This window comes from Xenopus laevis, chromosome 9_10S, assembly GCF_017654675.1.
Source record: "Xenopus laevis strain J_2021 chromosome 9_10S, Xenopus_laevis_v10.1, whole genome shotgun sequence".
NCBI classification, from domain to species: domain Eukaryota; kingdom Metazoa; phylum Chordata; class Amphibia; order Anura; family Pipidae; genus Xenopus; species Xenopus laevis.
Genome location: NC_054388.1, coordinates 44,607,988 through 44,625,032, shown reverse-complemented (window position 1 = coordinate 44,625,032; position 17,045 = coordinate 44,607,988). Strand labels below are relative to the sequence as shown.

The 17,045-nt window shown below is 40.6% G+C and overlaps 1 protein-coding gene across 1 annotated transcript; it reads left to right on the top strand.

Annotated features, from left to right (window-relative positions):
• The first annotated feature begins 318 nt into the window (after positions 1–318).
• Positions 319–13,344, top strand: tekt3.S (tektin 3 S homeolog). The gene is given in 8 exon segments (NM_001095424.1): positions 319–425; positions 3,311–3,918; positions 6,129–6,212; positions 7,606–7,676; positions 8,837–8,980; positions 9,515–9,737; positions 12,090–12,244; positions 12,968–13,344. Coding segments are annotated over 7 exon segments (1,473 nt in total). The 5' UTR covers positions 319–425; positions 3,311–3,339; the 3' UTR covers positions 13,185–13,344.
• Positions 13,345–17,045: the final 3,701 nt, after the last annotated feature.

The following is a 17,045-nucleotide window of genomic DNA, read 5'->3' as shown; positions in this document are numbered from 1 at the left end:
GTTCCAGTTGGCTACACAGGGATGCCCACACTGGACGCAACTACCCCCACCCCCTCGGCCCTCAGGGCCCCCCACCCGTGCTTGTTCCTGTCCAGTCTTGCCTCTATTCCCTTTTCTTACCCCCAGCATCGCCCTCTCTCTCAAGAATCACGTGCTTTGGTTGCTAAGCGCAATGCGTCCATGACAACCAAAGCACCGGCTGACCGCACCGCCCTTCTCTGCCCGATTGGCTGTCTGCCTTCCTAGTACGGCCCGTCTACCTTATCCTGCAGCTGATTGGCGGGCTGCGCTGCCCATCTTGTGACGTCTAGTGGCAGGGGGAAAGTGCCAAGTTGGTACAGGGATGCTCTTCTCTGGACTGTGCGGCACAGGCAGAAGGAGCAGATAGAGGTGACGCCTGGCTTCTGTCTGACTACTACCTGCAGGTGAGTACAACCTCCTAGAATCAGAAGTGCACCTACAATAAGCTTGTATAAGCTTGGGAACTGCCCTCTCCATGCAGATAACTACAGCCCCTGCCCCAACCATCACTAATAAGCTGATTGTTAGTTATTTATTCACTAAGGATCAGGACTATATATATATACTGCTGGATCTGTTATATAATTGCACAGGATATATATATATATATATATATATGTATATATATATATGTATATGTATATATATATATATGTATATATATATGTATATATATATATATATATGTATATATATATATATATGTATATATATATATATGTATGTATATATATATATATATATATATATATATATATATATATATATATATATATATATATATATATATATATATATATATATATATATATATATGCTAATATATCCTGTGCAATTATATAACAGATCCAGCAGTATACTCTACTGGGCTCACTGTTGCTTTTTTTTTTTTTTTGTTCTCTTCCATTATATCTATAGAAATAGGTCAAATCCACTGGACAATTTAGAATAACTGTTATTCTGAATTGAGAAAGTCAGTTGGATGACTGGTGAAATGTCTTCAAGGAAAAAACACAGCAAGTTCAGTTGATTTGACTTATTTTTACAGATATACCATGACCTGGATGAATGAGAATCTTTACAAACATGTTCTCTTGCATGTTCAGTTAAACACTGAGTAGTCAGCTGGTCTGCTTATAGGTTATTAGTTTTACCTTGTTCTCAATTCACTACTTATCTTGCTATCACCATGCATCTCACATCTCTTTGTGCCCAGAAGAACCCAGGGCACAAATAAACACTCCCGCTAACTGGCCTTCAGGCTGGGCCCCCTTGGCTCATAACAAGGTTACAGATATATAGAAACATTGGGGTAACAGCACCCTGCTATAGTTCCAGGGGTACCCAGGCACAAATAAGCACTCACCCCAAATCTCACCCTAACGGACCTTCAGGCTGGGCCCCCTTAGCTCATAACAAGGTTACAGATATATAGAAACATTGGGGTAACAGCACCCTGCTATAGTTCCAGGGGTACCCAGGCACAAATAAGCACTCACCCCAAATCTCACCCTAACGGACCTTCAGGCTGGGCCCCCTTAGCTCATAACAAAGTTACCGATATATAGAAACATTGGAGTAACAGTCACTTTGCTGTAGTTCCAGGGGTACCCAGGGCACAAATAAACACTCACCCCAAATCTCACCCTAACTGGCCTTCAGACTGGGCCCCCTTAGCTCATAACAAGGTTACAGATATATAGAAACATTGGGGTAACAGTCACTTTGCTGTAGTTCCAGGGGTACCCAGGCACAAATAAGCACTCACCCCAAATCTCACCCTAACTGGCCTTCAGGCTGGGCCCCCTTAGCTCAATAACAAGGTTACATATATCTAGAAACATTGGGGTAACAGTCACCCTGCTATAGTTCCAGGGGTACCCAGGGCACAAATAAATACTCACCCCAAATCTCCTCCACTGTTTGGGTCCTACCTAAGAGACCATCCCTAAAATGAGCACTGTTAACCCTAGTGATGCTGGTGCCAGTTTGGAGTCATGTGATTGCCTCTGTCCATCTGCTCAAAGTTAGAGACCCGCACACCCCTTATTAAAACAACCTGTAATTATTATGTGCATATGCTGAATTTGATTCTTCAGAATAAGATTTAGCAGATGTTTTGGGCACATTGCCCAGGTTACCAAAAATTATCAAATCCCACACTCCTGTCACATTTGGGCATTAGGATCTATCTGTACAAAAAGCAATGTATTTGCATACTCTCATTACAACCCTGTTCTCTAATTGTAATTGGAGATTGCTGCTCAGTTTTCTGCCCTTCCTATAGACGTATAATAGCTGGAAGGATAATGGCAGGCTTACTCGATCTTTGCTAGAGAAACCAACAATGATTCATGGTAAACAAAGAGCTTTGGCGCTGTGCATGCACACATTTTGTCCTTTGCATAATAACCACAATTAAATTGTACATAACATAAAGGTACGGCAGAAAAGTTAGTTTTTACTGCACCCCTAACCACTTTACTGACTATGTGATTGGCACTGCAGTAATACACATTGGATAATATTTGGGTAATTAACATATAGTGGACTGTCAGTAAAAGTGGTTGATTAGGCCTGGTTACTTTTGGCAGAACAAAATGTAGTTTTAGGATCAGAGCAATAACCAACCAAGACACATCTCAGAACTAATCACCCTTTATCTGAAAGACTTGTTTCCTTTTAAATTGCTGCCGGCTGGGGATCCTTGTGTTATTTGGGAGATTAAGAGAGATATGAAAACTTAGCTGAGGTACAGCAAACACACAGCAGAAAATTTTAAATCCTACATTATATGAAATGTAAACCTTTGCACGCTAGCAGCCCCCTGTGACTGTGAGGAAGCGAAAATATTTTAATAGAATAATTTAGTGTTTGGTAAAAGATTAGTGTGTCTTTCATTCCAATAAATTCCATTAGGCATACATATATGATAGCCCTAGGGAGAGGCAAGGATCCCCATAGAGACCTGACTGCTTATTATCATTGTACTACAAACAACAATTAGAGAGGGTTGACATGTCTTCTCTCCGTGGGTAACTGTTGCTGCCATTAATTAACACATATTTCTCCTGTCTTAAATGTAATGCATGGAAGGATCTGCTTCTTGGCAAGTCTTCATCTCAGCCACATCCCTTGCATAAACCATTGTACTAAATGTTGCGCATTCAGGGTATATTATCAATATAATTCATTTATGTGACACATTATACACACTGAATGTGTTAGGGGATACCTCATTCTGTCTCTGATGATCCGTAAAGACTTACATCTGTTTATGTTTACATAGGCAACTGAGTTGAATGAGGTATAGCCAACATGGAAATTTTAGGCTCAACTCTAACGTCAACCTATGGCCGCCACAGGCCTACTCCTACCAATTTTCTGCCAGCCATCTCAACAATGTCCGCAAGCTATAAGAACCGCTTCCCTCACTATACAATGAGCCACAGTTTGACTCTTCCTTGGAGACCAAGTACATACTACAAAGTAGCATCTGCAAGTCCATCGCTAGCTCCACTTTCAAAAAGTGCACCAGGGTTAAACCCAGCCCAGATCCAGTCCTTTTCATCCAACAGAACAGCACTTTTCAATAGGTACACTCCAGATGACTGGTATAAATCCAATCAGTCGAATTTCAGGGAATCAGAATCTTCCAGACGTAGCGCAGAGAGACTTCGGGTAGACACAAGTCGACTTATTCAAGAAAGGGATCAGAAGACAAGGAAGATCCAAAATGAAACCAGTAAAGATCTGGGGGAGCGGGTCAATGACATTTCATTCTGGAAATCAGAAATAATTCACGAGATCGACCAGATGATCGGGGAGACTAATGCTCTTTCAGAAATGAAGAGGCGATTGGAAAGGGCACTGATAGAAACAGAAGGGCCATTGCAGGTAGACAATGTCACACTTTGGGGAGGGTGGGAAAGAATTGTTGGCTGAGAGCAAGGAACGTGTCCAGACCTCTAGGCGCAGACTTATCCCAGAGAGATTTCTCATCAATTCCAGATAATATCTCTATTGCTATGATTAATACTGCTATGATTAAAGGAACAATAAAATCAACAAATGGAAGTGTTTTAAAGTAATAAAAATGTTGCCCTGCACTGGTAAAGCTGCTGTGCTTGCTTCAGAAACACTACTTTTGTTTATATAAATAAGCTACCCTGTAGCAATGGGGGCAGCCATTCAAAGGAGAAAAGGCTCAAGTTACACAGCAGATAAGCTCCGTAGAGCATAATGGTGTTATCTGTTATCCACTATTTAACCTGTGCCATATAACCTTTTTTCAATTTCCACCATTGCTATACATCAGCTTGTTTATATGAACTATAGCAGTATTTCTGAAGCAAACAGGCCTGTTTTACCAGTGCAGGGCAACATTACATGATATTATCTTTAAAGCACTTTCATTTTTTGCATGTTGGATTTGGAACTGACAAAGGTTCAAGCTTATTGGGCTTTGTATGGGTACTGGGATATCCCCAGTTTATATCTGGATGTTGTATGGCCAGATATCAATGGGATAATCTGTAAAATCCTTTTGCAGTCTTCACCTAATGGGTCTGAACACCCCCTAATGTGATTGGTTCATCATTGGCAGCTCAGTATATGGTAGTATATGGTAACAAAGGTTTCTTTCTGGGTGACTGTGACTGCATCTGTCAACAAACCAACTTATCATAGACTTCCCAGCCTGTTCACAATATGTCTGGAAGTTGTTTAGAGAACTATTGTCAGCTTAAGTAAAAGCAAACACAATGGTTCATGTTAAATAATGTGAATATGATCTGTATTTGCCTAGAATACTAAGCATGAAGGTGATAAATTTAAATGTAGCTACAGTCTTAGACACATACACAGTATTTGCTGTCCATAAATGTAAATACAGAATCAGCTTCATACCTTACTATGGGGCACGTTTATAAAGCTCAGTCTAGGGATGTCCAACTGTACTCAATGAGAAGATAGTCATGGATGGTATCTATCAGCTTTTTTGATACTCCCATAACATTTATCTCCGCCATTACATAAAGCAGAACTATATGTAGTTGTCTTTTCTTAGTCTAATCTAAATCTAGTTATAGATGGGTGTATTTACAGATTCTTTATTAGGCCAGAACCACATTGTGTCATTTTATGTGGCCCTCTGAAATTATTTGCTCCGGGATACAGTTAGGGTTGCCACCTGGCCGGTATTTAACCGGCCTGGCAGGTAATTTAACCGGCCTGGCAGGTAAAAATTATGGTTGATCCCAATGTTATTAATAGGGAAAAAAATTAAATATATAGGAAGGCCGGTATTTTTTTCCAGAAAAAGTGGCAACCCTAGATACAGTAAGCTACTTTGTCTATAGAGCTGAAGCTGGTGTCTTAACATGTGCTCCACCTCCTATTTTTATATGCATGTTCAGTACCTTACACTACTGAAGTCCTGAACTTAAAGATGGTGGGACATACAGGAGGAACACTTTGATCTACCACTGCTGAATACCCTTTGAGCAACCACCTAGCTTCAACCCACTATTTACTGCTTGGTCTAACATAATTGTATAGAAAGGCACTATACCGTCCTGCCTATTAGTTCCCAGGCTACACTAACAATTCACCTACATGGTGTGCCACAAGCAGTACATAGGAGCCCATGGTAAACAAATTTTCAATTATTCACATTGTAGTTAATAAAGAGAAAAGTCCAATGATGTCATCACAGATGTGTTTCTTTGAAATATTACTGCCAGAATACATAAGTTACGCCCGATAAACAGAGTTACTAAGCTGCAACACAACCCTGGGGCATGACCAGGTTTTATTGTGTGGGACAGCACAGTGGTCAGTTGCTACAAACATTGCAACAATATGAACCTGACGATCAGAACAGAACATGAAAAGTTTTGTACCTTGTGCCGATTATGCCTCATGGCAGTTCATTTATTTGGGTGCTGAGCGGAGCTCTTTGTTCTTGCCAAATTATAAATAAGGGCACACGACTGTTAATGTAAAGGAGGTTGGCAGCTCTGCTGTCTGGTTCTTTCTTCTTTCCATTCTTTTCTTTCTTTGATTAAAATGCCTGACTGTGCCAAGTCTTGGTTGTGCCCTAACAGGTTGCTCAGGAATGTTTGTACCACCGGGAGAAACGGATGTCCATTGACCTGGTACATGATGATGTTGAGAAACAGCTATTACAGGTGAGTAAAGAAATAAATGTCCAGGAAAGAACTTCCAAACACCCATGCTCAAATACATTGCCACCTTTCCATATCAACAGAACTCCTTAATCCAATGTAACCCTAAATTGTATATCAGGCTGGGCTTGTGCTGCCAGTACTGTCCCCCTTTAAGGAATCTATCATCTGTCCTTATGTGCATGACTTCTGCCCAGCCACTTTTTCTTTGTGCCAAGCTTATTTCCACATAGGTATCCAGACACTGATATGATATTTTAGAAAGGTAGGCAGTGCCATACTGCAGATTAACCCTGTACACATTCCCAGGCAGAGTTTTATCTTGCAGGAGTTAGAGACCCTATATTAATGGCCGGAGCACAGTTTCTATATTCAGATCTCCTCTGCTATATACCTTACATGCATGTACTGGTTTGTGGCAAAGGTATGTTAGGCTGGTTAATAATTCAGACTATTTATGATAGGAACATACCATCTTTCCTATCATGTCATGGAAGCATCTGTGCTGGAGCCATTTTTTAATTACCTCTTTTTGCGTGTGCTAATTGAGTGCATTTATATACTATTACAACTGGAATGCTACCTTTTTTCTTGTTTTCTGAGGTGCAAGGATATAATCATCCTACGCATTCCTTTGTTTCATAATCATAGTTACTCAAAGTTCCCTGTATAACTTAAGCCTGTAGTCTAGTGCTTTTATATGGTCACATAACCCCTCAGTGACTTCTAATATCCTTATAATTTACAGTAGGAGGTTCATTACCCCTTATAATACATGAGTGATACTCAGAATTCCCTGTATAACTCAACCTGTAGCCTTGTGCCTTTATATGTTCACAGAACCCCTCAGTGACTTCTTTCTAATATCCTTATAATTTACAGTAGAGAGATTATAATACACAAGTGATACTCAAAGTTCCCTGTATAACTCAGCCTGCAACCTTGTGCCTTTATGTAGTCACAGATCCCCTCAGTGACTTCCAATATCCTTATAATTTACAGTACATTATCCCATATAATACACAAATGATACTCAGAGTTTACTAGCCTTATTGTTTTTACAATGTCCCCATATATTTATACAATGCCAGCCTAAAAAGTGTATTGTTAATGTTACAATAGAAAGTTAGTACAGTCTCACTGAGACTGCAATTGTGTACTATAATCCATTGCATTACTTGACTAAGCTGCTCCTCCCTGTCCGTCTACGAATTCCAAATAAGCCAGGGTAGAAAAGAGGATATTATTTCTTAATTCAGGCTGGTAGGAGGAGATCCTTAAATCCAGTGAAAGGCCTCTGAGATTGGAGCTAAGGAGTGAAGGGAGATTTGATAGCCTGCAGTAAGATTTGAAGACCAATAAAATACTCTTCTTATTCTCTCTTGGGATTATTTAGGAGGTGGACTGCATCAAATCCTGCCAGGAAAAGATGAGACGGCACCTGCAGAAAATCACTGCTCAGCTTGCGTAAGACTCATCTCTGCCTCTCCCATACATTTCTCATTTACACTGAGGGGATTTACTGCTTGGAATTTCACTTCAAAACTTACTGAAACATTTACATATGGGTGGGTGCAAGTGCTGGAACTAGAAAGGGTGTAAAATTGTGCTCAGTAGAGTCGTATGCCCAAACATTTGAATCTACTTATAACATGGTTCAAACTGCACTATGCGCCTTACACCAAATTAAAAATCTGTTACAAATTGTAGAGCACAGCCCTCATGGTACAAGGGTGTCCTTTATATAATGTCTTAATGCCTGAATGATGTGCAAGTGAGAGGTATGACTATAGGAGGCTGTTAACCGTACACAGTATTGACAGGTGCAACTCTATAGAGCTCCATTATGGAACATGAGCAAATTGTGGTTGCAGAAAACATAGGGAAGCAGAGAACCAAACCTGGTTAGGGTGAGCTGGGCTAAAAGGAGCCAAAAAGCCCTTCATGTGCAAGACATGCAGCGTAAAGCCTTCTGAAAACAGAAAATATTTGCTTGCCTTGTACCATATACATAGCACTGCCTTAATACCAATAATGAAAGTTTAACTCTCCCATAAGGCATTATGAGCGGAGACATGCAAATCACTCCTTTATGTCCCTCTGGCATAGTTGGCCAGATGGACATAGCCAAAGACATTACACAAATTGAGGCCATTCATTAAAGGTACTTGCATCCAAAACATCTCCTTGCACCTCTGCATAGACATGCTTAGCGCCGGCATGTCCATCCCTCCCTTTTTGCAAATAAATAACAAGTGCACCTACTGATACTGGGTAACCCTGCCAATTTTAGATTTAAGGTTCTCACAGCAGCTTGTGCAAGTAGACATAGTATTATTGCTCCTAAAGAATCATGCTGGAATGCCATATTGACACAGAGTGCCAAAAATGAAATATCCCAACACAAGAGATTATCAGCATAATTGGTCCAAATCTCAGTTGCATGCATTTTGCTACATTGGACGTGGTTGCGGCAAGCTCAACTTCCCCTTGCAGACAAAGCGACAATGGAATTATGGAATAACGCATTGCATTGTGGGTTGAAAACATGGCAACATACACCTAAAATGTCATGGGACGATTTTGTACTTTGCTCTACTCTAAATCACATATCTTTCTCCCTATAGTGCTAACAGAGGCGCTCAACATGAGTTAGAGCGGGACATCAGTGATAAGCAGACAGCTCTACGTATAGATGACAAATGTCAGAACCTAAGGAATTCCTCGGATGGCATTGGCTACTACCGAGGAGTAGATCGTATAGATGCAACGTAAGTGGGAATTCTCCATATTGATATCGATGGATGGATAGCTATACGAATTTCACTCACGAGTTGTGGTATGGTGATACATTTGATGCATTGCCCAAAATCAAAGAGGTGAGATTAATACAAGTTCTGTATTGGTAGAACAGTAGATAAGAGGCTTCCAGAAAGCACATTCTTATGGTATCTGAAAGTATTCAGACTTTATTTATTGTGGCCCTTACTATATACTTAGAGCATGTCTTCCGCCCAGGCACTATATATGATTGAAGAGCATGATGAATGCAGTGAGCAAACAAGGAGCAGAAGGGATTTCCTAAGACAAAGACCTACAGCAAACATAGGGGTGAAGAAGTCATTAATAATTGTAGCAAAAAAGTTGGTTGCAGTGGACATAAGTATAATGGCAATCTCAGGGAAAACAAGGAAGCTCTTGGGCTTGGACCATAGAGCAAATTAAGGCTAAGCCAGTAGACTTGATACCGTAGCTCTGTATTGGAAGGTACCTATGATTTATTCCATCCATCTACATTTTTCCAGGGTTTCTATCCCTGAAACCTGGGCCAAGTTTAGCGATGATAACATCCTGAGATCGCAGAGCGAACGAACGGCATCAGCCAAGCTGAGGGAGGACGCCGAGACCATCTTGGCTTCCACCTCTAATGGCATGTGGAGTCAGTTCAACACAGTCAACGTCAATTTCACTAACCGCATCTCTGAAACCGCTGATGCCAAGAACAAGCTTCAAAATCACTTGGCCAAGGTACATGCCATGACAGGCTGCATTCTCCTTTTGACTGTTATATATATATATATATATATATATATATATATATATATATATATATATATATATATATATATATATATATATCATAATTTCAGTGAGATGTGACACTAAGCATGTGCACTTCATAGCTCTTACTGTGATTTTAATGAAAAATGTGATGTATGAATCCATGACCAGTCACCATGTTAAACTGAAGCCAATTATAGGAAAACTATTCCCAAAAGGATAGCCTATGGTTACTTTGAGAAAGGTCTCGGAGAGGCCGAAGCGTTAGTCGTTTTGTCAATAAAACATTTTGATTTCAATTTAAGAGAGTGCGGACCTTCTTTGTGGGATGAATACTTCAATAATTTTGGACACTGCACCCAGGCAACGTTGAACCGTTTGACGAGAGTGCCGGCTCCTCCATTGACTCTACTATATATATATATATATATATATCATAATTTCAGTGAGATGTGACACTAAGCATGTGCACTTCATAGCTCTTACTGTGATTTTAATGAAAAATGTGATGTATGTTAAACTGAAGCCAATTATAGGAAAACTATTCCCAAAAGGGGGTTAGACAATATTTAATGTTGCTTATTCGACTAACTGTCTAGAGGTACAGGTGCTCTGGGAAAGTTCATGATCCATCATTTGTCCATAGTATCTCTTTATCCTGAAGAAGTTTCTGATTGCCCCTGCTTTCAATGCCAACACAGAGCATGCCCAGTGTGCAGCCCAAAGTACACTGAGCAAGTGCAGTGCTCCTGACCCCTAGGAAAAGAATAACCAAGATCATAAAGATATGAGGCTATGGGTACCTAATCAGAGGCATGGGTCTTCAACGGCATAAGGCTGAAAACACCCTTTTAGATAGTGACAGCGTGTAAAGTATCAGTACTTTCCAATCAGGGAATTGGCACCGATTGGTGTGTTCCTCCAAAGATTCTGATGTAGACACATTCCTCCAGTTCCACAAGCGCATTCCTTTTGTCACAACCAGCTGTATTTTTGTATAAGTAATGACATCCAGGCAAGTCTAACTGGGCTGAGAGAGAGAGAGATTGAGAGCAAGGGTTGAATGTGCCATCTGTCACCTTGTCATCTCTTCAATAGTGAGACAGCACCAGTCAGGTGTGGAAGTGCCAGTGGGTAGCAGGTGCACAGGGACCGTTAAGTGCTGTAAATAGATATAGTGTATAAAATAGACATTCCTGCATCTGGATCCCTTGTGTGTAAGGCTCTCCCCGGTGTCCATGTGGGAAACAGTATTTAAAGAGCAGCTTTAGACCAAGGGAAAGGGTTCTCTCGCTTGATTTATTTACCCTTAAGTCTCTATAGATTGTCCAGTGTCCCATGCTCATGCTGCCAGCCGATAAATCTTGAGATCTCCAGGGAAGGACTGTAATATAGTTGGCACTGGCTCATATATATGCCAAGGAGCAGCCAGACTGGCCAAGAAGTTTCAAAATCCTACTGAAATTACCATAAACACCACAGTGATAAAGTGCTTGCCCTGTCTAGAATACAATTTAGAATTAAAGGGCAATTATAGGTTTATGCTAATTTAAAGATTTTAATTTAATTTCATATAACTTGCAATGCAGTGCAGTCGTTGTAGACTCATTTTTACCATGTTTGGAAGGGGCCAAACTGAACTGGATGTCTCAGGGTTAATAATGTAGGCAGAAGTATTTTGCAATATATTGATAGTCCTGTATTTTATATGTTCAGTACTGAAGGCATGACAGAGTTTCCCACTAGGCCTGAATGCATGAACATCTCTAAGCCAGAACTACTGTCCCTCTAATATTAGACCATAAATTATAGTCTAGAACAGCAGCTAAAAACTGTAGGGCTGCTCCCAGGAGATTGGAGCAGGGTCTGGGGAGCTGAAAATGCCTGAAGTCTACTTAAGTTGACATTTGGAAAGAATTCCTATTTGCTCTCCTAGATTCCCCTGAAAGCCCTCCTAGAAGGCCAGTTAGGATGAGATTTGGGGTGAGTGCTTATTTGTGCCCTGGGTACCCCTGGAACTATAGCAGGGTGACTGTTACCCCATGGTTTCTATATATCTGTAACCTTGTTATGAGCTAGGGGGAGCAGCCTGAAGTCCAGTTAGGGTGGGATTTGGGGTGAGTGCTTATTTGTGCCCTGGGTACCCCTGGAACTACAGCAGGATGACTGTTACCCCAATGTTTCTATATTTCTGTAACATTGTTATGAGCTAAGGCAACCCAGCCTGGAGGCCAGTTATGGTAGGATTTGGGTTGAATGAATATTTGCTTGAATATAAGGTTTCTTTTCCTGACTCTTTGAATCCTCTTATCTCTGTAGACACTCCAGGAAATCTTCCAGACAGAGATGACTATAGAAGCCCTTAAAAAAGCCATCAAGGACAAAAGCGCTCCGATGAAAGTGGCCCAGACTCGTTTAGATGAGCGCACAAGACGCCCCAACGTGGAATTGTGTCGAGATACTGTCCAAATACGGTAAGGGTTTTGAAACAACCTTATTCTACACTGCTTCAATGAATAAACTGTTTAAAAGGGTGCCTTTAAAATAATCCACACAATTTGGTGCTTGTATCAAATCTTATGTTAGGGTTGTGCAAATATTAATACCATGCCCTGATCCATATCTAGGTGTTACAATCCCAGAAAGACAGACGTTTCCAGACTGGAGCTAAAACTTGCTGGTTCTTGATCAGCAGTTCAGACGGACTTTACCCTACAATTAGTGACACTCTAGTCCTAAAGCCTCCTACTTAGGACAACATTCTTAGTTAATTGCTCTGATCAAAACAAAGCCTTGAAATCCGCCTTGTACTGTGCATAATCCTTTATCTTATGAAGGGGTGCATCAGTCGTATAGTGTGTAAGCATGCAACGACCTGCATTTCGCCCATAAATAATGTGCTGGATGTATTTAGCTCAATTATAGGAAAGTTCGAAAAGCGCATTATGATGCAAGTCCCTCTAATGAATGTGGTTTAAGGTGCAACACACTGCCTGAAATGTCCAAGTTGCTCACTCTGCTTTGTGGACGTAAATGAACTGTAATATAAGAGTCTTGTTGGGCAATTCACTCCATTCAGTGACATCCAGATTGCAAGCCAATTAGTTATGTTTCTCTGTTCAGGAGGGCCTCAAACTGCCTTTTATCCCCACCCCATTCACATGCTCACTTGTATTTTTACAATCCTGGTGTTGTAGGCTGATGCAGGAGGTGCAGGAGATAGATGACACCATCCAGGCCTTGCAGCTACGTCTCCGAGATGCAGAAGATACCTTGCAGATGTTGGTCCATACAAAATCCAACCTGGAACATGACCTAGCCATCAAGGCTAACAGTCTATTTATTGATCAGGAGAAATGTATGGGCATGAGGAAAAGTTTCCCTAGCACGCCCAGGCTAGTGGGCTACGCATAAGTCATCCAGCTTAGCAAGGTGTAAGTGTGTGAAATCCTGAATTAAACCCGACAGTCATGATTGGTACCCAACTAGTGTAGTCTGGTGTTCTAACCATATAAATGAGTGAGTGCTTTTCTTCGTTAAATTATATAATAAAGTCTAATCTTATTTCAAAAAAGTCTTTGTTTTCTACTTGTTTCACTTTAACCAGTTGCACCTGGGATGCTCCTTATATCTCCTTATAAATTTCTGTTGGAGGAATGGAGATGGAGAATAAAGGCTCTTTAGTAGATGAGGTACATTTTTTAGGTATGGCTGATTATGATCTGAAGCTGTAATCCCCTAACACTAGGGGCTTAACTGTAGGTGGTGCAGACTTTGCAATAACTTGAAGGGCCCAAGTATAGGATACATGGTGCAGTTTTAAAATCAATCTGAATATAAGTTTTGTAATTTGCCCTGCTTTCATTGTCATGTGCCATTTTTGTTTAACAATAGAAACAGAATGGTCCGCCTCACACACCCTGGCCTTCTGGACTAGGAACTCCCTGGTGCACAGTGAAAGATGGATCTGTGACCTCTAATAAACATTGGGTGATGCATTATTTCAGGGACGACCCTTTGTTAACCATGCTTGACAAACGGGTCCTCCCCGAAATGTTACATCACGCAATAAACAGCAAGGGCTTTGCCCTGCCAGCAGTATCCTTGTGTGCCAGTGTTTCTTCTATAGCTCCATTTTTATTAAACCTCAGCTACTACACAACTGGTTTACATAGAACTGAATGTAGGTTTTAACAGGCCACAATTCATCATGTTTACTCTATTATATGGAACAGTAATGGCCAAAACAGAAATGATAGGACAAAATGGAAACATTAGGACAAGAGGTAGGCAGTAGGGCATGATGGTAAAATTAGTACATGTTGGAGATATTAGGGCAAGACGGAGACAGTATAATAAGATAGAGACAGTAGAGCAAGAAAGTGACATTAGGAGAGACAGTAGTAAGGCATATTGGAAACAGTAGGACAAGACGGATACAGAAAGACAAGATACTGATATTAGGGGACAGTAGGGCATGATGGGCTCCACAATGGGTCTTGAAACCACTAAGTTAAACAGAATGGCAAGATAGTAACACTTTTAATTGTTGTGCCCAACCTGCTGTCCTTCAGTAGTATCAGCTAAGTATAATGTAGGAAGCCCTGTTGCACCAGATAATACTTTTATTCTCAGTTAATTATAGATGAGTAAAGCAAGTGACTTCACCTGCAGTAGAAATAAGTTCACCGAGGGAGAGGGCTCATCCTGAAGGCGAGTTGGGGTGAGATGTAGGGACAATGTGTTATTGCTCTCTTAATACCCCAGAAGCAGTTGCGATTATTTATGGGCGACTGCGGGCGACAAATCTGTATCTGCATAGTTACAAGAACATCAACAGTAGTATATGTATTACCTTTGAATCTCCGCTAATTTACCTCTTAGGGCAGTGGTTGGTTGCAACTATTTATGGGTGAATGCGGGCGACAAATCTCCCGAAAATGCCTCTCCATTTGGAATAATTGGAATCACAGGTTCTACGACCAAAATATCGCTAAGTCGCCTGAAAATGCCTCTGGAGGAAACTTTGCACGACTTGTTGGTCATATCACCAGCGATTCCAATTATTCCAAATGGAGAGCCATTTTTGGGAGCCCGCAGTCACCCATAAATAGTTGCGGCCGCCACTGCCCTAAGAGTTTAATTAATGGAGATTCAAGGGTAACACTTACTGTATTTTGCACTACTGTTGATGTTGTTGTAACTATAGCAGATACAGATTTACATTTCTTTATGTACACAAAATATATGTTTTTGGGATTTGCAATTGCATCTGTTGCTAGAATCAGAGGCCTTGGACACTCCCCTATTCAGCTTTCATTGTGCACTGTCTGGTTGCTAGAGATAGTGATAGCTATTACATAGTAGTAAAATGGCAAGGATGAAATGTTGAAATAATAATCCAAACTTATAATATATACAAATGGACTTCTGGCTATAATGTCTCTCACTCCCACTCCATGGGTCTATAGGGGCCGGGAGAAATGGCTCTGACTTTTGGTTTGTATTTGACTCCTCATTGAGAGATACAAACACTAAATGCAAGTGGGGGGAATAATTAGAGAGGCCAATAATAGGGAGGCGTCTCTGTTACAGGAATTTTTTATTTTGGGCGTTAATATGGCAAGTGGAAAATATGTGTCGTGCCAAGGATCAGCCTTAAATAAATACAGACGTGCATCATGAATTTCATGTTTTGCCATACAGGGAATATTAGGGCTCATCTTTAACTCTGCAATGCTGGTTCTGACTTCTTAAACATTGTAGCAGCCAGAACCACAGACTAAAACATAATGCTTGGGTCTCATTGAACATTGAGAGCATGGTTACTGTTTTATGTTCCATGTTGCTGGAAATACCCAATCTTTAGAAAATAGGAAATCCCAGCATACCTTGCTCACAGGACAAAGTTCCTTTTAGGATCGTCATCATGTGTCTGAATCACATGCACAAATGATCAGTTTCTGTAGAAATTACTCCAGAGCCAGAGGTATTGGCTGGATTGGGCAGAGCACAGAGCATCCATTACTAGAAACAGCTTATTAAATGTTTCCATTGCAACAGAACAGAAACAATGGCTTGCACAAACACACTGCTGATTATGGCCCATCCTTTTAAAGGGGTACATCCTATTCTGCTATCTGGTTGCTGTGACTTAATGACCCTGGCAATCAGACAGTGATTGGGGGGAAAAATAGAAAAATAATAATATAACAGAAGGTGTGCAGACAGCATGGATTCTGGTCAGTGACCGTGTCAAACAGACAGCAGCTACAAAGTGGCCAGAGTTGGAAGGGCAAATTGTTCAATGAATTCCAACTGAAGAGCTGCATACAATGAATGCATTTTAACATAGTGGTTGATTTAAAGGTGACAATTACAGAGCTGACTGTCAAATATCTAACTGCCAAGTGCCATAAACTCTGCACTCTGCACCTTTAGCTTCATTCCTGCCTCATGTGGATTTTATTGGGTCTACTTTATTTCTAGAGAGTCATACCAAAGCAAATGTGTGTTTTTGTCTTTAGTGTTACATGATAATTGAACTGAGCTGTACAGGGTTACCTTTAGGTGCTTCTGTCACTGAGAGCTAACTTACATAGTAACATAGTAAGTTAGGTTGAAAAAAGACACATGACCATCAAGTTCAGCCTTTTAACTCTATTTTAACCTGCCTAATTGCTAGTTGATCCAAGGCAAAAAAAAAAAAACATTTGAAGCCTCTCCAATTTGCCTCAGAGGGGTACTAGCCCCTGGATCAACTTGTACTATGAGCTATCTTCCATAACCCTGTCCCTCATTTGCTAAAAAGCCATCCAACCCCTTCTTAAAGCTATCTAATGTATCAGCCTGTACAACTGATTCAGGGAGAGAATTCCACATCTTCACAGCTCTCACTGTAAAAAACCTCTTCCGAATATTTAGGTGGAACCTCTTTTCTTTTAATTGGAATGGGTGACCTTGTGTCTGCTGGAAAGACCTACTGGTAAATAAAGCATTAGAGAGATTATTATATGATCCCCTTATAAATTTATATATAGTTATCATATCACGCCTTAAACACCTCTTCTCCAGCGTGAACAACCCCAACTTGGCCAGTCTTTCCTCATAGTTTAGATTTTCCATACCTTTTACCTTCTCTGCACCCTCTCTAATTCAGGTGAACTCCACCCAAAAACTTAAATCAAATATCATTCTAAGCAACTTTTACATTCATTTTTAAATGCTTCTAAAGTTACGTGTTAATGTAATTACCCTAAAAGCAGTGTCTTCCCT